The sequence below is a fragment of the Camelus bactrianus genome, chromosome 27, assembly GCF_048773025.1.
Source record: "Camelus bactrianus isolate YW-2024 breed Bactrian camel chromosome 27, ASM4877302v1, whole genome shotgun sequence".
In the NCBI taxonomy this organism is placed as follows: Eukaryota; Metazoa; Chordata; class Mammalia; order Artiodactyla; family Camelidae; genus Camelus; species Camelus bactrianus.
Window position 1 is genome coordinate 14089120 of NC_133565.1, and position 24579 is coordinate 14113698.

At 40.1% G+C, this 24579-nt stretch overlaps 1 protein-coding gene across 1 annotated transcript; it reads left to right on the top strand.

The window, feature by feature from the left end:
• Nucleotides 1-114: 114 nt before the first annotated feature.
• Nucleotides 115-22865, top strand: MCEE (methylmalonyl-CoA epimerase). Its single transcript, XM_010970177.3, has 3 exons — nucleotides 115-255; nucleotides 7877-8214; nucleotides 19600-22865. The coding sequence occupies exons 1-3, from the start codon at nucleotides 225-227 to the stop codon at nucleotides 19750-19752; spliced, it is 522 nt and encodes a 173-aa protein (XP_010968479.1). The 5' UTR covers nucleotides 115-224; the 3' UTR covers nucleotides 19753-22865.
• Nucleotides 22866-24579: the final 1714 nt, after the last annotated feature.

Genomic DNA, 24579 nt, shown 5'->3' on the forward strand with positions numbered 1-24579 from the left:
ATTGTGTTGTAAAAGAGAGGGCCCGCCCGCAGCACCCACAGCAACTCTCGTCAAGCCCCTAGCTTGTCCGCCCCGCCCCCGGCTCTCGCCCCGCCCCGCCGGCTGCCCCGCCCCCGCCGGCTGCCCCGCCCCCGACGGCTGCCCCGCCCCCGACGGTTGCCCCGCCCCTCGTCGCACCCGACGCCCCTCTGATCCACGTCGGAAGCAGGGGGTCGCTTCCCAAGATGGCGCGTGTGTTGGCTGGGATCGCAGTAGGTGAATACTCCGGGACGCCGGGGCTCCGCGAGGGGTGGGCGCGGGACGGAAGGCCAGGCCCGAGCAGGCCGTGCGGGGCCGGCGTCCCTGGCTCTGCTGCGCTCTGCCTTGGAGGCGCGTCCCTCGGTCGCCGTCAGCACCTTTATACAGACAGAACCTTCCAGGGACGCCGCAGGCCGGCGTGGGGCTTTCCTACCTGTGTTTGAGTCTCACTCTCCATACGCGGCCCCAGAGAAGCGAGGGCACCCGGCCAAGGGGACAGCAGGGCTAGGGTGGAGGGACCGTGAGTCCCATAGGAGACTGGGGAGAAACCAGAGCGAAGATCAAGTCCTGTAGACAACACGAGCTGAGCCCCAGTCACGGCCAGTATCCTGCTGAGAACACTTGAAGGTCAGTTGTGCAAAGCATACGAAAGGAGTACTTTTTTCCCACATTCCGTAATATATTTATTATCTTGTATAAAAGCAGGGAAGATGGAAGCAGGTGGATTTGGAAGAGTTCTTGAGTTCTCTACACCAGCATTTAAAAAAAAAAAAAAAGGCGAGGTAGAATCAGTGATGATAGAAACCCACGTTTCCTGACACCGCAGTGCATCCGCTTTCTCCGCTTTCTCTCTTTTTCTTTTCTTCATCCTTCAGGGAGCAACTGTTTCCCTTAGTCTGAACTTCCCAGTTAGAAAGGAGGTGCCAGGTGGTAATATCTCAGAATTACTCCTGAACATTTGTGATAACCCTTCTGCTTAGCACCGTCAGAACGTGTTCGAGAGGATGCACCTTTAGTAAGGTGAGATTTCGCTCCTAGAGGGTGCTCCCTCTCTTCCACCAGTTGAAACGTAAGAGTTGTAGTCATCCTTTTGAAGTCCCATCTCAAACTGAACAAGTTCTTTATTGATCACTATAGTGTTACCAGTCACAGAATTTCTTTTTGTTGTTGGTTTGGGGTGGGGGGCAGGGGTAATTATGTTTGTTTATTTGTTTTTAAAGGGAGATATTGGGGATTGAACCCCAAACCTCCTTCGTAGTAAGCATGTGTTCTACCACTGAGCTATACCCTCCCCCACAAAAAAATTTCTTATGTATCCATCATTGCAGTTCATCAGGACTAAATGATGGGCCCCACACAAGTGCACCATAATAGTTTTAGCTGTCTCAGCACTTAATCAGTTTAAAGAGGTGAGACATATACAGCCTATGGCTGAGCACAGCTTGTTCAAATGAATCTCTAATTAACAGGTGATGCTCAAGATTTGATAACATCCCCTCCTGGCCCTTATTCCCTCTCCTTGGTAAAATGCAGGTCTGTGTCTTAGGTCACATACCATCTCAACAAGCCTTTACAAAAAAAAAGCTCGTAAAACAAGCCATCATCTCTTAGAAAGCTCTCTCTTAGGAAATAGATACTGCTCATAAGACATACACTAAAGATATTAAAAATTGAGAAAAAAGAATAATAACGAATGTCAGAGGAATGAGAAAATAAAACATAATAGTTTAACAACATCAACTTTGTTGTCAGAGGGACCTGGGCTTGAGGCCCAACTTTGCCACATAGTATGACGTGGAGGAAAATTAATCAGGCCTATTTTTTTCCCTAAATGGGAAAGATACCCAAGCATTCACTGAACTGTTATTATTATTTCTACTTTATGGTCACTAAGACCAATAGGCAGAGCCAGGCTACCACGTGATGCCCTCATACTTCAGAATGTGTGAGCACAGTTTGCTTAGGGAAGATTGCATAATAGTATTGTTGCATAATGCTAATGGTGAAATAAATCCATGGATCTTTATTGGGAAAGTGAGGTCAAATCAGCAAGGTGTTTCACCGTGGGATCTGTCCACCAATGAAAGTTCCCTTCCCAGCAGTGTGGAGAATGCCTGAAGACTGGGTCATATCTGTGTTGGGGGTAATACCCAGCTTATAGGTTCTTGAAAGGCAAATTGTTTTAAGTATAGTTTCTACTTTTATGAGATACTAAAAAGAGTTCCGAAACAACGATAGTCATGAGCACCATGGATGAGTTAGAGAGTAACTATAAGCAACTAATTTTAAAAACTTGGGAAAATTGTAAATTATTATTCCTGTATCAAGAAGCAGAAAGAATATTATGCTTATAATAGCTTCCAGCAGCATTATTCCGTGAGGATGTCAGTTGTCCCTAGATACTGTCAAAGATGTTCTAAAATCAGAGCCCATGCAGTAAATATTCAAAAGTGAAAGGAGAGTAGTCTCCTTGTCATAAAAAGGTAGTAAATTGTGGATGATGAAGCAGTGAATATGAAAACACTACGTGTGCCAAAATATCCACTAAATACAAGTACTCTTTAATTACTGAATAAGAGTTTTAACACAACAGTGAATAGGGCAGGTGCACAGTCAACTTTTTCCTTTGAAAACATAAAATACATTAAAAGTCAGAGGTGCTTACATTTATAAGCAGGTTATTGATGTAACCTTTCTAAAAGTGCCAATAATGAAATCCTTGGAGTTTATGATGTACTTTGTGCCAGGCACTTTCCTAAACCTTGCCTATGTAATGTCATGACAATATCACGAGGTAGGTATTATCTTCCTACATGAGAAACAAAGACACAGGGTAAGCAGCCCAAGTTACACAACAAATGGTAGTGTCAAGATTTGAACCAGAGCCCACATACTTAACCATAAGGCACACTGCGTCTTATTTTTATGTGTGTGTTTTTAAAAATACTTGAGAAAATTAAGGGACAGGGAGTATAACTGCCAAGTCATACATTTATGGCAAGAACCAAATACTAATAAAGATACATGTCTCGTTTGTAACTTACATACACATCTTTGCATAAAGGAAAAATGAAATGAAAATAGTGTATTCCAAAGCGTGGCTTGGATTTATCCTGCATTAGAGGCTTGAACCTGAGATGACCTCACTTTTTCTTTTTTATGTGGTTAAATATACATAACATAAAATTTACCATTTTAACCATAATTAGGTGTACAGCTCAGTGGCATTGAGGACATTCATATTGTGCAGCCATCATTATCTGTCTCCAGGCCTTGTTCATCATTCCACACTGAACCTCGGTACCCATTCAGCAGTAACTCCCATTTTCCCCCACCTTTAGCCCCTGGTAAATAACCACTGTTCTGCTTTCTCTCTGTAAATTAAACTACCTTGGGGCCTCTTAGAGGTAGAATTATACAGTATGTCCTTTGTGACTGGCTTGTTTCCTTAGCAAACTGTTTTGAATGTTCATCCATGTTGTAGCAGGTGTCCGAATTTCATTCCTTTTTAAGGCTGAGTAATATTTCATTGTATGTGTACCACATTTTGGTTATCTTTTCATCTGTTCATGGACATTTGGGCTATTTCCACCTTTTGGCTATTGTGAATATATACTTACAAAATGGGTATAGAAATAAATACCTCTTCAAAATCCTGCTTTCAGGTCTTTTGAATATATACCAACAGCTGGGATTGCTGAATCAAATGATGATCTTATGTTATGACCACACTTTTAAGGAACATGAAACTAACAGGAAAACAGGAGAAGCTCAGGAAAACAAATAAGGTTAAAAACACAATCCGTTCCAATTTGGCTTGCAAAGAATTGGCTTCATGATAAAAGTTTTGAAATGGAAATTGAACCTGTTAAAGACAAGAGTGGCCAAGGTACATGACTGTGAGGAGACATATGTAAATGGAGTAATAAATGTTGTCTATTTACTAACTGTGATGGGTAAAGACTTACTCCTCATCATAGTTTTAAACAGGATGAAAATACATGTATGTGCCATAAAATCCTCTGGATGAATGCTGAAAACCAATCAGCTTCTTACCAAACTAACTCGAAGGCACTTGTGATGAATGACTTTCTTACTATGTCCTGTCTCCTCAAACGAAATGTACAAAAATTCAGACTTAAAAACTTATTGCATGTGGGGGAGGGTAATACCTCAAGTGGCAGAGTGCATGTTTAGCATGCCCACGGTCCTGAGTTCAATCCCCAGTACCTCCATTAAAAATAAACAGATAAATAAACCTAATTACCTCCCCCCCAAAACAAAACAAACAAAAACTTATTACACATTCTAAGGTTAGATTATGTGAAGTTTGCACAGCTTTGCAAATATACAAAAAACAGTTGAATTGTCCTCTTCAAATGGATAGACTTTATACTATATAAATTATATCTCACTAAAGCTGTTGAGGAAACCTTATTACAAATGAATATTCACATTTTCATGATACTTTATGTACAGATTTAACAAATTTTCTTTAAACAGTTAAGTACCCTTAATGCAGTTAAGTATAGACCCTGGCAGCTAAACTTTTTCTTATTTGGAGGCAATGTCTGGAAAGCCTGGGCAGAAATAAAAACAATCTGAATGGAAAGGATTGCAGTGTTATTTTTAAGTCAAGGCACTAAAAGTGTTTAGCAAGAAACAATATTGAAAGAAAGTTAGAAATTAGAGTTAACATACATACCAGGTTTGGTAACATATCTATTTCTTGTACATCAGGTTTCTGACGGGTGTGAAAATCAGGTGTTTATCTTTACCATGCTGGTTTTTGTTTTGTTTTTAACATTCTTGTTTTTAACTATCTGTTTATTCCCACATTTATACATTGTAGTTTATTCTTGGGAAGTAATCTTTTTTTGGAATAGTCACAAATTTACACATGGAGTTCAAAGTAAAACAATTCTGTTGTACCTTTCTGAGATGGGACAGAGAAACCTCAAACTTAAAAGAGCTATGAATCCCTATGGTTGGAGGGCAATCTGAATAAAAATACTTTTAAAAGTTGGCAAAAATCAAAGGAGAAACTATAATATTTTTAAATTTCTGTTCACAACAGACTCTTCAGCAACAAATTTTTTTAAGTATCTGCAAGGATCTATATCAGTGTAACTCCTTTATGCTACGTTTCCAACCCCAGTAAGATTTCACATTTCACTCATAGACTCCTCATCAGCGCTTTTTTTTTTTGTGGGTGTGAAGTACTATCTTACTGTGGTTTTGATTTGCTTTTCTGTAATAACTAATGATGTTGAATATCTTATGCACTTATCTTTTTACATTCTTTACGCTTCATTTTAAAGAAGCAGAATTACTGAATTCTCACCAGTATCACTGTATTTATTTTTATCCTATTCCTAGAATATATGCTTTAGGGACCAGATAAAACCCACAAAGTGATTGTTCCTTTCTCAAATTAGTTTACATTTCTAGAAGTAAGATAAACTAAAATATGGCCGTAAGATCTTGATTTTTACATTATATAAAGATGTTATTGTCTGTTTTCCTAACATAGAAAGAAAACTTTATGTCCCATTAAAAGGAAAAAGAATCAGCATTCCAGTAAACTGTATCCTCTTCTCCCACTTCCATGATAATGAAGTTATGGAGAAAGATAGAGTGAGGCTGCCAATAACGTGAGTTGCTTGGGCTTTCTTTTCAGCGCCAGGGTTTTTGAAATGTCCCCAAAGCAAACTGACCTGGTGTATAAAACTTGACCTTCACTTGGGCCTTTTCTAAGTTACTCCTTTGACGTTTCTGTGTGCTCTGTTGCTGGTAATAGAGTGCCTGTGAAATAACCCCCAGCTGCCCCATCTCCCGTAAAAATAACACTGGGAAGGGGAAGTTGGAAATTTATGGAGCAAACAACACTGAGGTGCATATTACTCTAAAGCTCATGGACCGTATCTACAGTTTTTTTTTTTTTTAAGTACAAATACATCCTCTGTTGAACTTCCATTGCAAATTGCACACACAGTAGGGATGCAGGGAAGGGGGGGAAGAGCAGTTTGACCAATAATTCAGTTGGTTGGTAGCATTTTTTTTCAAGGGAGGTACTGGGGATTGAACCCAGGACCTCGTGCTTGCTAAGCACGCGCTCTACCACTGAGCTATACCAACCCCCCTAGGTTGTTAGCATTTTTAAAATTCACTAGCACCATGCCCTTCAGATAATTTCTTGGTCTCAGGTGACCCTGCATGCCACTCAACAAGCAAACATCCTTGTATGTCATTAACAATAAGAATGGCTGAATTTATCGTACACCTGTTACATATATCTTGCACTGCAGTGTTATATTTTTATTAGAGCACATCACATCTACTGAGGATTAGGTATTCTTTCATGAAACTTACATCCAGTTGTACATGTATGTCCATGTGTACTGGTTTGGAGTACACTTGAACTTCAGGATCATACAGTGAGTCCAAAGAGCCGGAGTGTCAGAGGAGAATACAAGCCCTGGGTGGAACAGTGCATGAGAGAGAGAAGACCTGGGGTGAGATCAGCCTCAGTTGTGGGTGCCCATCCCCCACAGCCAGCAGGTCTCTGCCAATGGCCAGTGCAGGACAGTCTGCCTATCCACAGCCCTTTTGTGTCACAGTATAAGGAACCCTGTTCCCTCCCTGCAGAAGACAGATATAACAGTGGGGTTGGCCACATGACACTCACCCTTTAAGCAGAGACAAAGCGTGCATTGAGCCTGAAAGAAGGAAAGATAATCTGTCCCCACAAGGTGACAAGCCAGGCACAGGCTGTGTGGGCTCTTTATCTCTTGGGAAGGGAGCACTCTAGGCCCATAGCCCATCCCTCTGCCGCTGAGAGGGGATTGGATGCCTGCACCAGGAGACTGCCTTCCCATCGAGGTTTATGGTCTTAAATAGTGTCGCTTCAGTTTCCTCGTTAACCAAAGTTTTAGTTTTGCTAGCTGGAGCTCTGTGATACTAGGTACTATTTAAAGTTTTTTTTCATCAAGAGCTAAGAACCCTTTATTTAAAATGTGTGCTCTTCAATTTGCTATTTCATACTTTTTTTCATTAAGTCACGTAGCTTTACAAAAATAAATTTAGACCTCGTACATGTGTATAATTTTCATTCTGGGGAGAATCTGGCTTTTAAAGCCTGGTGTTTGGGGGAACTGGAGAAACAGTGATACCTAGGGGCAACACACTGCAGGCTGCTTCAGTTTCCAAATGAAAGGTTTCTTCTCATTTAGAAGTTCTTCGAATCCGTCAAAGTTATAAAAAGAACAATAAAAAAAAAAAATCTGGCTCAGAGGAAATTCTGCTAAGTTTACCCTCTTGATTGTTGCTTATTTTTCCTCTGATAATGAAATTTTTCTTAGTTGATAATCATCCAAATAAAGTACACATTAAAAGGTACAACTGTAATGAACTTAACTGTAGAATATAAGACAAAGTATTGGTTATAGGTAGGGAAGAAAATTGCTTGTTCTTAATCGTTAAACGTTATGTTTTTTCATTATAACAGTAAGACTTACCCTTTATGAAATGCAGAGAATAGCAAGTAATTCTTAATGATAGGTGGCTATTTTTTAAGTGTTATCAGTAAATATAAATTATTATGAAAAATGACATCCTTTGTTCTGAATCTAAAAAGCTCAGAATTAGCTTTTTAATTCCAGACAGTTGTTTCAGAGCAGAGTGAGCAGCTTTGACATGGGTTGTTTCATTTATCTCCTCTGATTTAACTTCTGTAATTAAAAAGCCTAGGTATATATACATTTTTTACATGTATAATTTATTTTGTTTTGTAAAAAGTTAACTTTAAAAGGGCATGAATCCTCAGAAGAAGAATATCAATGGCTCTTTGACTTTTCAGGGCTCTTTTCCAGACTTCAGACTGCAGTTCCAACGGTAAAAACTTTTTCCACGTCACAGTCCTCGCTTCAAGTGCCTGATGCTAGCTGGAACCTGGGTCATCTCAATCATGTAGCAGTGGCAGTGCCAGACCTGGAAAAGGCCAAGGTACTTTATAAGGATGTTCTGGGGGCCCAGGTCAGTGAGGCGGTCCCTCTTCCTGAGCATGGAGTGTCCGTTGTTTTTGTCAACCTGGGAAATACCAAGATAGAGCTGCTTCATCCTTTGGGAAGTGACAGTCCAGTTGCAGGTTTTCTGCAGAAGAACAAGGCTGGCGGAATGCATCACGTCTGCATTGAGGTACTTTAATTATTTTAATGTTGTAAATTTCTCTTTTTAAAATGTCTTACTTTTTCAGGCTACATATTGTCACTGTCCTCAGAAACTTGTAAGTTTCTTTCAGGGGAATGGTAACGCTGGTCCTATTGAAGGGTGGGTCTGTAGGTATATTCTCTTTCTCTCTAGAAAACTGCAAATAATAAGAATATGTTTTATGGAAATCTGGATGCAGCAGTCACTAGAGAAAGGCCCCTGAAGTTGGCTGAAGCACATCTGAGTCTTTGCTGTAGCATCTGTGATCAGTGCGGCCTTTCATGCAGCGAGAGCACGGCTGCTTTCCCTGCCCCGAGGCAGTGAGAAGCGGCGAGTGAGGAGACTGTGAAGTAAGAATTTCCAGATACATGCTAACTATTAGAATTATTTTCTGTCCTTAAAATTCTAATAGCTAGTTCCTCATACAGAGGCAATCCATTTTCAGTGACTAACTGGAATTTTTAAGATCTTCTCAATTGCATCTGCTGACAGTTCCTGAAAAAACATGAAATGCTGGGCAAGAACATTCTCATTAGAGAGCCTTTATCTGTCGACATTCATGTTCAGATTGCTGCTTTTGGAATATTGGCATTACCAATTATGCTTCAGCTTAATCTTTTTTTTTTTTTTTTTGGAGTAATTAGGTTTATTTATTTATCTAAAGAAGGTGCTAGGGAATGAACCTAGGACCTCATGCATGCTAAGCATGCCCTCTACTGCTGAGCTAAACCCTCCCCGCAGTTTAAATTACTTTGATAGGACAATTCTTTTATTAGAAGTAATGACATAATAGTTAAGCCTCATTCCCAATCCAGAAGAGACGGGGGTTGATTCTAGGGTGAACTAACTCTAGGAGTTACCTAGTTCATATTGCAAACATATTTGAGAACCTAGTGAGTGTCCCCTGTTGAGAACCTCGGTTTAGCAGTGAGTGAGAAAGATGTGACCATGCCCATGGTGCGGAGGGTCAGCTGTCTAAACCGACAGTTACAGTGGACTGTGGGAAGCAGAATTCATAGAAATGTCCTTCAGTTGCCCAAATGAGGGAAAGAGGGATTTCTCCTGGCAGGCCGACGTGGTAGGACGGTATCGCAGGGCATGAGTTATAATGAATGTGACGAATTCCCCAAGTGGACAAGAGGAGGAACATATTCTGAGCAGAGGGAACAGCATGTGGAAAGGCACAGAGTTACGTGGTTAGACCTGGAGATCATCATTCTAAGTGAAGTAAGCCAGAAAGAAAAAGAAAGATGCCATATGATGTCACTCATACATGGAACCTTAAAAAAAAAAAAAAAAGACACAAATGAACTTATTTACAAAACAGAAACAGGCTCACAGAGATAGGAAACAAACGTATGGTAACCAGTGGGGGAAAGGGGGTAGGAAGGGATAAATTGAGAGTTCAGGATTTGCAGATACAAACTACTATATATAAAATAGGTAAACAACAAGTTTCTTCTGTATAGCACAGAGAACTATATTCAGTATCTTATAGTAACCTATAATGAAAAAGAATATGAAAAGGAACATATGTATGTACATGTTTGACCGAAACATTATGCTGTGCACCAGAAATTTACCTAACATTGTAAACTGACTATACTTCAATTAAAAAAAAAGAGAAAGGCACAGAGTTATAACTGCTAACATGGAGTCCTCTGGCAGTAAATGAACGAAGTACTCAGTGTGCATTATTTGATTCTCATAGCTGCCCTGTGAGGGCAGTATTAACCCCCATTTGACAGGTGAGGAAACTGAGACTTGGAATAGTTCACTTGCCCATAGTCACATTAGTACTAAGGGCAAAGCTGTGCTTCAAACCCAGATTTGTGCTGATCCTGGGAGTGGCACTGTTGGCCACGGGGTAGGATGGCCTGCATTGTGTTAGCCAAGTTTACAGCTTCAGGTGGGGAGGCTGTAAGGTGTTAGATGAGGGAGCTAAACAGGGCTAGTATTTAACCTTTATCCCCTTTTTAGGAGGTTGATTTTGGCTGCAGGTCTTTATTTCATTGGACTTGAGGGTTTGTGTAAGAACCCCCAGGATGAGAAACAGCGTCAGGAGCCTTTCAGTCCACTCTTTCTCCCACACTACACTGTCTCTTCCACATCAGAGCCGTGCCTTCAAAGGAGCCGCTATGTAAGTTAGAAGTTCAGTTAAGTACAGAATAGTGGAAGTTGAGTGATGTGACAGAGAATTCAAAAGAGAGATTAAAGGGGGGAAACAAAAATGTTTATCCATATAAAATGAAGGTCGGAAGGAGGAGGAGGTGTGACAAGTGGTCAGGTAACTGCCGCATTAGCAGGACGCAGCTAGGGCTTATTCTCTGCTCTCAGTAAAAAACACAGTGTCTTCACGTAGGTAGATTTTATTTTCCTGTTCTCAGTCTAAAGTGAGCTGTCCCGGGCTAAGGGATGATCTAGAAATGACAGATATCACTCCTGTTCCTGTCATTGGTGTGGCCACATGGTACACTTGACCGCAAGTGTGCTGTGTAGTGAGGTAGTACCGTGCGCTGCTGAGACGTGGGGTTTGCTGGAATTAAGAGGAAGAAATGGGAAATGGGTACCGGGGCCACCAGTTTATGTACATGCGGTGATTTTTAAAAAGTGGTGTGGCCGGGAGAGCCTGACACTTTTTCTGAATGAAGATGGGCTCTAAGATGGAATCATTTGAGAAGTATTGCCACCTGCTGTGGCAGCCTGTGAAATGAACTTGTCACCAGAGGCAGGGGTGTGGTTCCCTGAGTCATCAGATAGAGAATTCCTCACCACTCCTTGAACCGGAAATCTATTTTTATTGAAGGAAGCTGCAGAGAGTTCAGGTTAATTATTTTACTATGGTATAACCTAGTCTATGCTGGCTAATGTAACTTGGGTCTGATGTTACCTGCCACTGAAAGTGCAGAAATGATGGTATGGGTCAGACCGTACTCCTTTGGCCATTCCAGTCACTGCCGTGTAACCCGTGATCCCAGAACTTTGGGGTGTTACACAACAACTGTTTTCTCTTGCTCAGGATGTTGTGGTCTGGGAGTCTAGGGGAGGCTTCTGCTGGGTGGTTCTTGCTTGGGATCTCTCCTGTGGCTGCAGCGAAGGCTCTCCTGGGCTGGGTGTCCCATCCACGTGCTGGGGGTTGCTGCTGGCTGGCAGTGGGGAGCTCGGCCCTGCCTTCCAGCAGGAGCTTTGCAGGCTGAGAGTAGTTCTCAGGGCACTTGGACTCGTCACCGGACTTCTCAGTCACAGATGACTTGCTGATTTCTTACTGGCCAGAGTGAGAGTCCCAAGAAGGCCAGTGGGGCCACGCGGCCCTTCTGTCCTCGCCTCGGAAGTCCCACAGCAGCACTTCTGCTGTCTGATGGTCAGAAGCAAGTCCTCAGTGTGGACCCGGTGCAGCGGGAGAGGACGTGGATCCTGGGTACCCCAGGATGGGAGGAGGAGCATCAGGGAATCTACAGACGCGTCTCACAAGTGCCACTGCCACCAAGGTAGTGATGTGTGCTACACAGAGGAAAGTGGGCGAAACTTCTAGAAGCTCTAGAATGATTTTATTGCCAAACAGCCAGAAGTGGGAACCAACCGCATTCCCTGTGCAAGAGGTGGCACCCTCTCTGGCCCTTGTTTATAAGGGGAGTCAAGAGACTGGTGCTTGAAAGGTAGAAGATGATAAATACGCATCCACTAAAACCAGGTGCTTCCGCTTTTCCCAGCTGTTTTGGGAAGAGACAACATTCAGAGATGTGTCTGCTGAAAATGCTTACCATCAGCCTTCTATGACTTCGTGGTTCATAGTCTTTTTTTTTTTTAATGCCATTCCTTTTTTAAAAATGTTAAATCCACCCACCAGAGAGTCGGCTTTCCTCTCCGGGATGATCACCAGGGCTCTTTATGTTCTTTTTCCCTGGGACCTCCTGTAAAACCTCCAGCTGGGGAGTGTGTCTGTTCTGGGCACATTCCTTAGCTTTTCGTTGACTCAACAAAGATGTCAGACAAAACGTCCTTTTTCTCCTACGTGGTTTAGCATTGTACCAGTTATCCGTATTTTTCTGGCGAAGCTTTTTTTTCCCCAACCTCAGTGTCTCTTTCTTTTTTGGGTCTCCATTTTCTCTGGCGAGGTTGGCCCAGACTTCTTATCCTGGTGTGTTTGCCTGTCATTCGAGCAGGCTGAGAGGTCGCCTTGTTCTGTCTCTTTCCTTGCCTGGAAACCAGGTGGCCTGCTCTTGTCCAGCACGGGTTGTGTTGATGCCGACGTGTGCTCCAACCTTTTGCAGGCCTGTCCCTGAGAAGATGATTCTGGTATTGAATAGAACCAGCCCTGCTTTCACTAAATAACTTAGATAGCAAGGTAAAACACAGTGGAAACTGTAAGGGCCACTAAAAATACTGGCTTATTCAACACATACGTACTGTTAGAAAAATATTTCAGTGCACTCATGCTACTTGGTAAACAGGTGCTGCTCTAAACCTTCTAACATCTTCCTTCTTGAAGACCCCTTCTCTGAGACCCCTCAGGCACCCTCTGCCCCCCAACGCACACAGTTCAGCAGCTGAAAGGTTACTACCCAGCACAGCAGGGTCCCCCAGGGCTCTGGGCCTGGAGAAGGTCCCTTCTGTCTTGTTGGAGTCTTGTCTGTGTTGTCTTCCTGGTTGGTAAGTATTTTCGGTATCACTCTGACCTTCACCGCGTTAGGTGCCGAGGCTGTGTAGCTGAACAAAATACAGAGTCCCTGTCCTCATGGGATCACCTGCTTGCTTCATTTATTCAGGTATGCCCTGCATCTTCCACAGAGGACTAGAGGTGACTGACCCAAATACAGCCCATAAGATGCAAAAAGATAAACATGAGTAACAGGGAAAGATAGACAAAAGAGGCAAATGACATCAGTGTACCTACTAGTTCTGCCAAATATTTTTTTTTAAGCTTTTTTTCCCCCAGCTTCAGTGTCTCTTTCTTTTTCGGGGGGAGGGGTGTAATTAGGTTTGTTTGTTTGTTTAATCTGTTTTTTTAATGTGGGTGCTGGGGATTGAACCCAGGACTCTTGCGTGCTAAGCACTTGCTCTACCACTGAGCTGTATCCTCCCCCCAAATATTTCCGGGTGCCAAAACAAAAGGGGCCAAAATAAATACCATTCAAAATAATTGTGGCCCCTTCCCCTTTTTTCCCTTCCCACCTTGAACAGCACAGTCCTGAAGACGTTAGAAAGGGCAGAGCAAGCTAGAGGTCCCCACTGGTGGGGGGGGCTGGAGTAGCCCGCGGTGTTGGGGCCCGAGTGGGTAAAGAGGGTGTCCAGAGCAGGAGCCGCCTGCCCTGGGAAAGCCAGGGACTGGGTAAGGTACCCAGGCACAGGGAGGTCCCACCTGAGCAGGATGGAGCGGGAGGTTGAGCCCGCAGAGAGTCCGTGAGGCTTGGGGTGTCAGAGTGAGAAAGGCAGCAGAGTAGGAGGCCAGCCCAATGCAGGGGGGCGGGGAGCATGGAGCATGAGAGCCTGCACAGAACGTGTGTGTGTGTGTGTGTGTGTGCGCGCGCATGTGTGTGTGTGTGCGCAAAGTGTAAGGGCACCTAGCATGGAGAGTCAGGGCCTGAGTCATTGCGGGGAAAGCATCAGTGCAAGGGGCGATGATGACTCTAGGTGGGGGGGTTGAAGCCAAGTGGGGTTGTGGGTGTTCTCGTGTGGGGTGGCAATGGGGAGTTAGGGTGAGGAAAGTGTATCCACGCGGAGGCACTTCTGTGCAGGATCTTGGCACCCAAGCAAGGTGAGGAGAACTTGAGTACAGGAGTGGCCCAACCCAAGTTGGTTGGGAAGGCCTTGAGGCAGGGGGTCAGGTCCATAATGGATGGAAACTTAGGCGTGAGGCAGGGGGCGGGGGAAGACACATGGGTTGAAGAGTGCATTGCTGGGGAGGGGCAGCAGCAGGGATAAGGACTGGTCACAGAGTAAGGTTTATCCAGTGAGTAGGTGCAGTTTCCCAGAGTCAGAGAAGGGTGTTGTGTATACAGAAAGGATATGAGATTTCATCTAGGGGTAACCCTCACTGTCGCAGGCTGATGGGGAAAAGTGCATGCTTAAAGTCTTATTTAAAAATTAAGATAGAGCGTGTGGGAGGTGGAGCTTAGTGGTAGAGCCCGTGCTTGGTTCAATCCCCAGTGCCTCTGTTAAAGGGAAGAAAATTAAGATAGAAAAAAGTATAAAGAAATGCAGTAATGGTAACGGTTTTATCTTCTGAATGGTCAGATATTAGATGTCTTATTTTCTTGTTTATGCTTTTGTAGGTTTTACAGATCTTTTTTCACTGAGCATATGCTCCTTATGAAAGAAAAAACTTTAAGGTAGAAGGCTAGTGAAGTAGCTTATATGCTGTATGCTGGGAAATCTCTGTCCTTCAATGAAGAAGAGGGAAAATTGTACTTTTTGAAAAACTCAATTCTCTTTGGCTTCACAGTAAACCCTAGGGAATTACTAAGCTCTGCAAATGAGCTGTATCACCAGTTCGCAGATGTGGGGCTTTCGTAGAATGGTAACGTTTCCAGAGAACAAAAGAAGTGGGCAGTTTGATGAGGTTTTTAACTTTCTATGTTATTAAATAAGGAAACAAATTTTTAATTCTATCTACTGCCAACATCATTTTGTAAAAGAAAGGACATTCTCTTACCAAGAAAAAGCAAAGGAGAAAAAAAAGAAATCCTCTTCGCGTAAAAGAGTTCTGTCAATTTAAGAAATTTAGTTTTTTAAATGTTCTATTATCAGCTGGTGAAAATTTCAGGGCAGCATTTGGTAAACTTTCTGTAAAGCCACCACCAGACTATTTTGGAAGTATGGAAGCTTAGGGTAATTGTGGCCTTCTGAAGTAATTCCCAAGAATACAGACGAAGCTTCTGAACACCATGCAAAGTGAGAGCAGTGTTAGGTTTGCATAATTCACTCAGTTTTTAGCTTGGGGGGAAAAGACAATTGAAACAGATATTTTATCCAAACTTTAAATTTTAACTTCCATGGATTCATACCAGTTTGAAGATTAAGTAAATTCATTATTGATATCAATTATCACTAGTATAATTTTATATAAAATAAAAAGCCTGTATTTTTAAAATTACTTAAAATATGCAACATTAAAAGTAGCACATTATTACTTGTTCATAAAACTTGGTCACTGCAAATTACATCACCTTTAAGGTTTTTAAAAAGATGTTATTTAGTCCAGCTTCTTGTCCTTCAGCAAACAATATTGCACTGCCATTTTCAGATGAGGCCGCAGAGGACCAGAGAGAATATCAGATTTACCTGAAGGTTCTGAATTCTGATTGTTACAATTCAGACATTTCTTTATCTGGAGTACTGGTCACTCTTAATTTCCAAATTACAGGAGAAAATCAAAATAAATTCCCAGACACAGATAAAATACCCACCCACCTCACCCCCTCCACTGCCCACCCTCCCTACCCGCACAAAAGAAAACCTGGTAAGTTGAAGTGAATAGCCCAAATTTTCATTAATAGCATTTAAGGTCTTAAAGAGCTATATGATACATAATTGTAATTGTACAAAGGACTATAAAAGCAGGTTTTTTAACTGGGTTATTATTGGCTATGTTATTTCTATTACTTAGGGGGATAGGCTTAATTTCCCAAATCAGATTGCTTCACATTTCTTCTAAGCAATTTTTTTATACCCTTAGAGGAAATAACGCGTCTACTTTCAATTCAGAAAATTAAGACATTTTTATTCCATTCTTTTTTTGTTGCCAAGCAACACATTAGGAGTACTCTTAAAGAACTGTAAATTCTATAGCAATACTCTAAACAGAAGGATGGATATGATACAAGATCTTTAAAATCAAAGTCAATGATAGAAATAGTAACAAATAGAAATAAATGCTAGAAAAATGTCAATTAAGCATTTTTCCAAAAAAAAAAATCTAACTTACTAAATTTTAGAAGTGTTTCTTGGATGAAGGGATACTGAAGAAGCAGTTAACTAAAAATTGAGATGCAATATCAGAATTGTAGATGCTTGTAATTGGGTAGAACGTTCTATAATGAAAATATCCATGGTCATATATAGGGTAGAAGTTATCAGAAGTTCACTATGGAAAAAGTCATGATTCTGCTATGAAGATTTTCAAACATACAAGAAGTAGAAAAAAATCACGTAATGAATTCCCATATTCCCATCACCCAGATGGAACAGTTTACAAGATCTTGCCACACTTTATCTTTTTCTCCTTTGTTATACTATGTAAAAGTAACTCACAGGTCATTTTACCTTTACCTAGTTGGTATCTCTAAAAAATAAGTAACCACAATGACATCATATTGATCAAAATTAAAAATAAATCTTTTGTCACCATCATATACACGGACCAGAAGTCACAGTTACTAGATTGATTCACAGATGTCTATAGTTGAAGTATTCTAATCAGGACCCAGATAAGGTCCACTTATTACAAATGATTGTTATTTTCTTTAGATTCTTTTTTTTAATTACTATTAATCCTGGATGATAAATTAGCTAGCTTAAAATTCTAGATTGATATAGTTTTACCCCAGCACTTTGACATTACTCCCTTATCTTCTGGTCTCTGTTCCCACTAGTAAGAATTTAATGTCAGTTCAATATAGGTAGTTGTTTTCCCTTGAGAGCTCTTAAGCTAGTCTCTGTGTTACTGATGTCACTCAGTTTCTCTGTTATATATATAAGCATTGCTTTATCTTTACCCTACTTCATTCTCAAGTGCACTTTTAATTTGAGGACTCATGTCTTTCTTCAGTTATGGAAAATTATCTGTTATCTCTTCAAATACTGCTGCTGTCCCTTCATCAGGCCTCTTTTTATTCAGCTCAGTTTTGTTAGAATATCTAAATCTGCCCTCCATACCTTTTAATTTTGTTTTAATTTATTTTTATCTGTCTCCACCAGTCCCTGCTGTGTGCCTGTGTCCTCAAGAGCCAGTGGAGTCTTGTCCATAAACTCTCACCACACACTTTTGTTCAACAGGCAGCATAAGGAAGGACAGTTTATCATCTAACCATTGAGAAGGGTCCAGATTTCCCTTAGATTAGATCACCTTTTGTATTTCTATAAAATAATCATTTAGGACACTATGTAGTAGGTTAGAAGTTGTTGACCTATATGTACTGATATGGAAGAATTGCTAAGATATGTTAAGTTAAAAAGCAAATACAAATAGTGCATACAGAAGACTTTATATACACCTAAACACACACACACACACGCACAATATGTGTGTGCGCGTGTGTGTGTGTGTATATATATATATATATATAAACATATAAACTTTAATTTATATGCATATTAGTGAATTGCAAAATTTAGAGCCAGCTGTCAGGTTTAGAGGTCACGCTGTCCTATAGACCACCCTCACTTGATACCTTCTGCAAATTTAGGGGTCTCCAAACTACCCTCATGGTCAGTAATTCCCAGGAAATGTCCACAGAGCTGACTGAAAGCTGTTACACTCATGGTTATGGTTTATTACAGGGAAAGGCTATAGACCAGAACCAGCCAAAGGAAGAAACACATGGGACAGCGCCTGGGAGGGTCCCATTTCCTCAAGATACATCAGCATTCTGGCAGTGGTGTGTGACAATAGGCACTGGATATTGCCAACCAGGGAGTCTCGCACACACTCAGCTGTTGAGTTTTGACTGGGGCTTTACCACTTAGGCATGATGGATTGATTGCCCATATGGTTGAAGTCAGTCTCCAGATCTACTGACAGCATGTGATCCATAGCTCCTACCTCAACTAACAAGGGTTCTGGCTTGGCCAGCACCTACCCTAACACTGTGGTGGCCAGCTCTACTTTAAGATCCAGTTTGGTCAGCTCCTACCCTAAACAAAGACCCTCCTGTCAGGTTACAGAAATTGCCTCCTGGAAGTCAAGGCCAGACCTCTCATAGACAAGACCAATGTCTTCACTGTTACATACGTAAGGGTTATAAGTATATTTTAAGAATTGAAAGAGCATATGTCTAACTGAGGACAGTAGTTGCCTCTGGAACGAGAATTGGTTTGAGTTGTACTCAAGGGGTACTTAGCTCTATGTGTATGTTTAAATTTTCATTTATTGTATAATTTTTAAATTAGTTTTAAGTGGAAAGACTGAATTTAGACTAACTCGGAAAATAGAAAAAGAGGTCAAATTCAACAGAATGAAATTCATTATATCCAGAATCAAAAAGAGAAGCTCTCAGCCATCCTACTGTTCTGAAAAAGATGAGAATAAACCATCTGTTTCAAGATAGCATGAAATGACTGACCCTGGTTGTTGTCTGGGCATGACTTTGAAATAGCTGTCAGATTTAAAAAGAAACATTCTCAGGAATGGACAAGCAGAAGGTACTCTGTATGAAGAAACTATACTTTATTTATAGTAACATTTAGTATCCTCATCAGTTGCTTCACAAGTTTTAGAATCCAGTAGGCAATCCTTGGCTCTTTGAAAATAAGATTGTATAAATATGAGCATTTGTTAAATCTCTATTTGGGTACATGGATGTTACTCTCCCTGTTTTTTTAATTATTATTTATACTGCTGTTAGATCATTAAACTCTAGGGTGATTTATGACTGCTCAGGAAGGTGGGGATTCTTGCCGTGCCTTTTTCTCCATGTCCTGGGTTCCCAGTCTAGGAGGATGACTTTCTGAGACAGAGGAGAATCACCTCCATCAAGTGTACAGAAACACGTTTGCTCCTTTCCTAGACTGCCAGTAACTATGAAGAAAATAGAGATGGTTTAGAAGAGAGTTGCAGCATTCTAAATGTTTGGACTTTTTTAGAGTGGAGAAAAGCATTTTGGGTGACAGTTTAATAGTGATTTTCATGGGTATGAGGTTTTCATCTCAAAAGGAAAAACCAGACAGTTTGGCAGGCTGGAGGTTTGGGGATTGGGAAGCACTCGTCTTTGTTGAGTACCTGCTATAAAATGTGCTGAGAGCTTCTTACCTGTTATCTCATTTTCATCTCTTGGCCATTTATATGGCTGGCCTCACCTCCCTCTTTTAAATGAGGAACCCAGGGCTCTCAGGGAAAAACAGTCTGCAGTGTCATCAGCAGTACTGCTAGAAGTACGTGTTACGAAGTGTAGCGTGCATTATTTAGGTTGTAAGGAGAAGTGTTTACTAATGGTGAAAACTCTTCAGCATTGCGGTTGCTCACCTGGGAAAATTTAGCCACCACTTCTCCTCCTCCAGAAGTACTGGGTTTATTTTTGTGATGCTTTAAGATTGTTTCTGCCCAAAGGCAGAGGATACAGACACATGAGCTTGCAAAGTTTCTTCTCAGTCTTAACGATACTGTAATTTGCTATTTTTACGACCTCAAACGTGTTCTCCTATATTTCCTTTCTCAAGGTGGATGATATAAATGCGGCTATGGCGGACTTGAAAGCAAAGAAGATTCGTATTCTAAGTGAAGAGGCCAAAATAGGAGCACATGGAAAACCAGTGATTTTTCTCCATCCTAAAGACTGTGGTGGAGTCCTTGTGGAATTGGAGCAAGCTTGATTTATGTTTGCCAGAAACTGAGTTAATTGACCTGAAAAATGCCTTATCAGAATGTCAAAATGTACCTTGGCGTTGAGTCCTTCACTGCTTCCATCACTTAAAAGTTCAAAGTTGAAACTAAATTACAGAAAGAAATTTCTTAAATTATATATATATAATTATTTTGCAAATATTTTGTGTGTGCATGTATATTGTTTTGCAAATATTCTGTGTGTCTATATGTATATACGATATATGTACATATATTCATCAAGTATATAGAAACACATTTACTCCTTTCCTAGACTACACATATATATATACACACACAAAATATTTGCAGATCACTTTGGATTTTTTTCTTGATTTGGAGAAAACTTTGATAAATACTTAGGGACTATTATTAAATCATATCCTCTCAATAATATGACTATTATTAAAATCATATTCATAGAAATAAATTATTCCTGTTCTAAAATGGGGTAATTGAGTACAGTGTGTTAGCCGTGTGTGTGTGTGGATGTTAGGATGGTTGTCCAGAGGAGTTAGGAAAGGACCCCTGACAGCTGCATGGCTACATGTCTGGGACAGAATGATTTCTGAGGATGTTATGGAGAGTTTTTAGAGCAAACTGTTTAAGGTTAGGGAGTTCTGACGTCAAAATTTTCGCTCTTCTGGAACAACTCATGTTCACAAGTTCCTTATGGGCCAATATTTTGGGCACTAGGCCTAGATGTATGAATAGGAAGTTTTGTGGAAAATGTGGTGCCTGATCTAGCGGGTGCATAGGTAGATGATTTTTTTTAAATCAGGAAATATGGAAAGAGCAGTGAATTTGTAGAGTTACCTATCAGGTGCTAGAAAACACGACAGGTCCTAGAGAAATGTACAAAGTGAACAGAAACCCATTGCCAAGAAACTTATGGTCCAGTTGGGAAAACTACTTCACGAAATGAATGTGCTTATAAAACAACATGAATGAGTTGAAAGGAAAGGGAAAGGAGCACAGCTCTCAGAGAAAGCGCTTGGAGGCATAAGAGGTTTCTGGTCAGACTCCCAAAGAGAAAGTAGTATCAGATGAATTTCAAGGATCACGGATGGATGTATGGAACGCATAGTACGGGAAAAGTGGATAGTCTTAAGTTCACGGATGATTGGATGTTGAGTAAATAACTAGGTGTGTGTACACGTTGAGCTTGTTACTGTGGAAGACAAGTATAACAGTTATATTTGTCATTTAAACGTTAAAATCAAAAATTGTTCTCAGTGTAGAGGTAATATTTAAGACAACTGTATCACGGGGGTGGCGAGGATAAAGGGACTTAAATGGCGTTTAAGTATCAACATTCCACTTGAACAGATAAATGCTAATATAACAAGTAGACTGTGATAAACTTCATGTGTATATTGAAGTCCCTGGAGTTAACCATTGAATATACTAGACAAAGAGACACACTCATAAATGTAGATAAATCAAAATGGAAATTTAAGAATGCACATATGACCCACTTGAAGACAGATAAGGGGAAACAGGAGAAAAACAAAAAGTAAAATGACAGGCTCACATCCTAACGTATCAGTGATTACGTTACATCTGGTTGGACTTAAATTCCATCACCCTTGCCAGTGATTGGTTCACAGTGTGTGACCTGTATCTGGACAAAGAGTGTGAATAAATGCTTCCTAGACGTTTCCAGGAATGTTCTTTCCCACTTTAAGGTGAGAGCCATGAATGTCAGTCTCTCTGTGTCCAGATGTGAACAAGCAAACGGTTGGTTTCCAGTTGCTATAAGCAACCATCTACCAACTATGAAAAAACATGTAGATAAGAATGACGCTGATTGGCAGAGCAGAGAGACGGAAAACTGTTTTCAGTGACGTCTTAAAAGGAATTATTATTGAGTAAGTAGTTGAATCTATTATAATGGGTTTTTTTTAATTAAGAAAAAACTTTCTCCTCATTTTTTAATTGAAATATAGTTGATTTGCAATGAATGTTGTGTTAGTTTCTGGTGTAGAGCATAGTGATTCAGTTATATACATATATTCTATTTATTCTTTTTCATTATAGGTTACTACAGATATTGAATATAGTTCCCTGTGCTATACAGTAGGACCTTGTTGTTTATCTATTCTGTACATAATAGTTTGTATCTGCCAATCCCAAACTTCCAGTTTACCTCTTCCCACCCCCGCCTGCCCACCTGGTAACCATAAGTTTGAGGAAAAACCACTATTTTCACTGAAAAGTTATTTCTGAAAAATAAAAATAATTACCCACTACATCCACATAATTTTTTAAAAGCTTGGCATAGCTTTTACAAACATTAAAAGCAAAGCAAACTTACTCTTGTTACTTACTGATGTATTTTAGTGAGTGCCTTAACCATACCTATCTGTAATACCTCATTATTGCATTTGTCTGAAAAAGGCAATTTTAACATAATATTTTAAAACATAATTGCCTAAGTTTTCATCAAAATTCTAATTTAGAGTTTATAGATTAGAAATTGTTGACATACCCAGTTGACTCTTGTGTGTGGAACATACATTTTTTTCCTTTTAAATAGTCATTATTTTTTTAGAGCAGTTTCAAGTTCACAGCAATATTGAGCAGAAAGCGCAGAGTTCCCATATAACCCCTGCCACACAAATGTGTATATAGCTTCCCCTACAGTCAGCACTGACACAAGAATGTTGCATTTATTACAGCTGATGAACTTACACTGACAAATCCTTGTCACCCAACATTCACAATTTTTGTTAGGGTTCACTCTTGGTTTTACACATTCTATGGGTTTTGACAAATGCAAAGTGACATGTATCCATCATTAGGGCATTTACAGAATAGTTTTGCTACCCTACAGATGCTCTGTTTATATATTCATCTTTCCTGGCAACCACTGATCTCTCTACTGTCTCTGTATTTTGCCTTTTCCAGAATGTTGTATAATTGGAATCAGATAGTAGTTAGCCTTTGTAGGCTGGCTTCTTTCACTTGATGGCTCGTTTCTTTTTAGAGCTGAATAATTTTCCATCACTTGGATGTACCACAGTTTACCCATTCATCTACAGAAGGACATCTTGGTTGCTTCCATTTTTCGGCAATTATGAATAAAGCCTCTCTAAACATAGTGTGCGGTTTTTTTGTGTGTGGACATATTCTTCAGCTCATTTGGGTAAATACCAAGGAGCATGATTGCAGGATCTTGCAGTAAAAGTATTGTTAGTTTTGTCAGAAATCACCTGTCTATCAAAGCAGCTGTATGTACCATTTTGCATTCCCAGCAATGAAGGACATTTCCTGTTACGTTACATCCTTGCCAGTATTTGTCAGTATTCTGGATTTTGGCCATTTTAATGGGTGTATAGTGATAGAATGTTGTCTTAATTTGCATTGCCCTGAGGACAAAGGATGTGGAGCATCTTTTCATGTGCTAATTTTCCATCTGTATCCGTTCTGTTGGTAAGGGGCCAGTCATGCCTTTTTCCTGTTTTTACATTGGGTTTTTGCTATTGTTGAGTTTAAACTGTTCTATGTATATTTTGAAACAACAGTCCTTTATGTCTTTAGGTTTATCCTTTCTGTCTTTTGCTAATATTTCCTTCCACTCTGTGGCTTGTCTTCTCATTTTCTTGACATTGTCTTTCACAGAGCAAGTTTTTAATTTTTATAAAGTCAAGCTTATCAATTCTTTTTTTTCCCCTCATAGATCATGCCTTTGGTGTTGTATTTTAAAAGTCACCACTATGACCAGGGCCATTTAAGTGTTCTTCTATGTTATCTTCTAGGAATTATACAGTTCTTCATTTTACATTTCCGTCTATAATTTATTTTGAGTTAATTTTTGTGAAGGCTGCAAAATCTGTCTATATTCTTTTTTTGCATGTCAATATACAGTTGTTCCAACATCCATTGTTGAAAAGATTATCTTTGCTTCATTGTATTGCCTTTACTCCATCAAAAATCAGTTGACTGTCTATATGTGGGTCCACTTCTGAGGTCTGTAGTCTGTATCACTGATTTGTCTGTTTTTTCACCAGTTCCACACTGTCTTGAGTACTGTAGTTTTATAGTGAATCTTGAAGTCATGTAGCATCAGTTCTGATTTTCTTCTCCTTCAGTATTGAGTTCTCTATTCTGAGTCTTTTGCCTCGACATATAAACTTTAAAATCCCTTTGTTGGTTTCCACAAAATAACTTTCTTCAATTTTGACTGGGATTCTATTGAATCTATAGATCAAGTTGGATAGAACTGACATCTTGAGGATATTTTTTCCTATCCGTGAATATGGAATATGTCTCCATTTATTAAGGTCATTTTTAAATTTCTTTTCATCAGAGTTTTGTAGTTTTCTTCATATACATCTTATACATATTCTAGATTTACACCTAAGTATTTCATTTGGGGAGGTGCTAATGTTAATGCATTTTTAATTTCAAATTCTACTTGTTCATTGTGCTATAGCAGAGCAATTGACTTTTAAATATTAATCTCGTATATGGCAACCTTGCTGTAATCACTTAGCAGTTCTGGGAGGGTTTTTTCATCAATTCTTTTGGATTTTATACGTAGATGATTATATCATCTATACATAGACGGTTTTACTTCTTTCTTCCCAATCTGTATACCTTTTATTTCCTTTTCTTATATAATTGCATAATTGGAACTTCCAATACAGAGTTGAAAAGGAATGGTGAGAGGGGACATCCTTGCCTCATTCCTGATATTAGCAGGAATGCTTTAAGTTTCTAACCATTAAGTGTGATGTGAGTGGTAGGTTTTTTGGTAAATGTGTTTTTACCAAGTTGAGAAACTTCTGCTCTATTCCTTAGAGTGCTAAGAT

What these genes read in the sequence shown, in the direction of transcription:
- MCEE (XM_010970177.3), top strand. Translation starts at nt 225, where the DNA reads ATGGCGCGTGTGTTGGCTGGGATCGCAGTAG. An exon ending in GTTGGCTGGGATCGCAGTAG is followed by an intron (nt 256 to 7,876) that starts GTGAATACTCCG and finishes TTGACTTTTCAG; the next exon opens with GGCTCTTTTCCAGACTTCAG. An exon ending in TGCATCACGTCTGCATTGAG is followed by an intron (nt 8,215 to 19,599) that starts GTACTTTAATTA and finishes TCCTTTCTCAAG; the next exon opens with GTGGATGATATAAATGCGGC.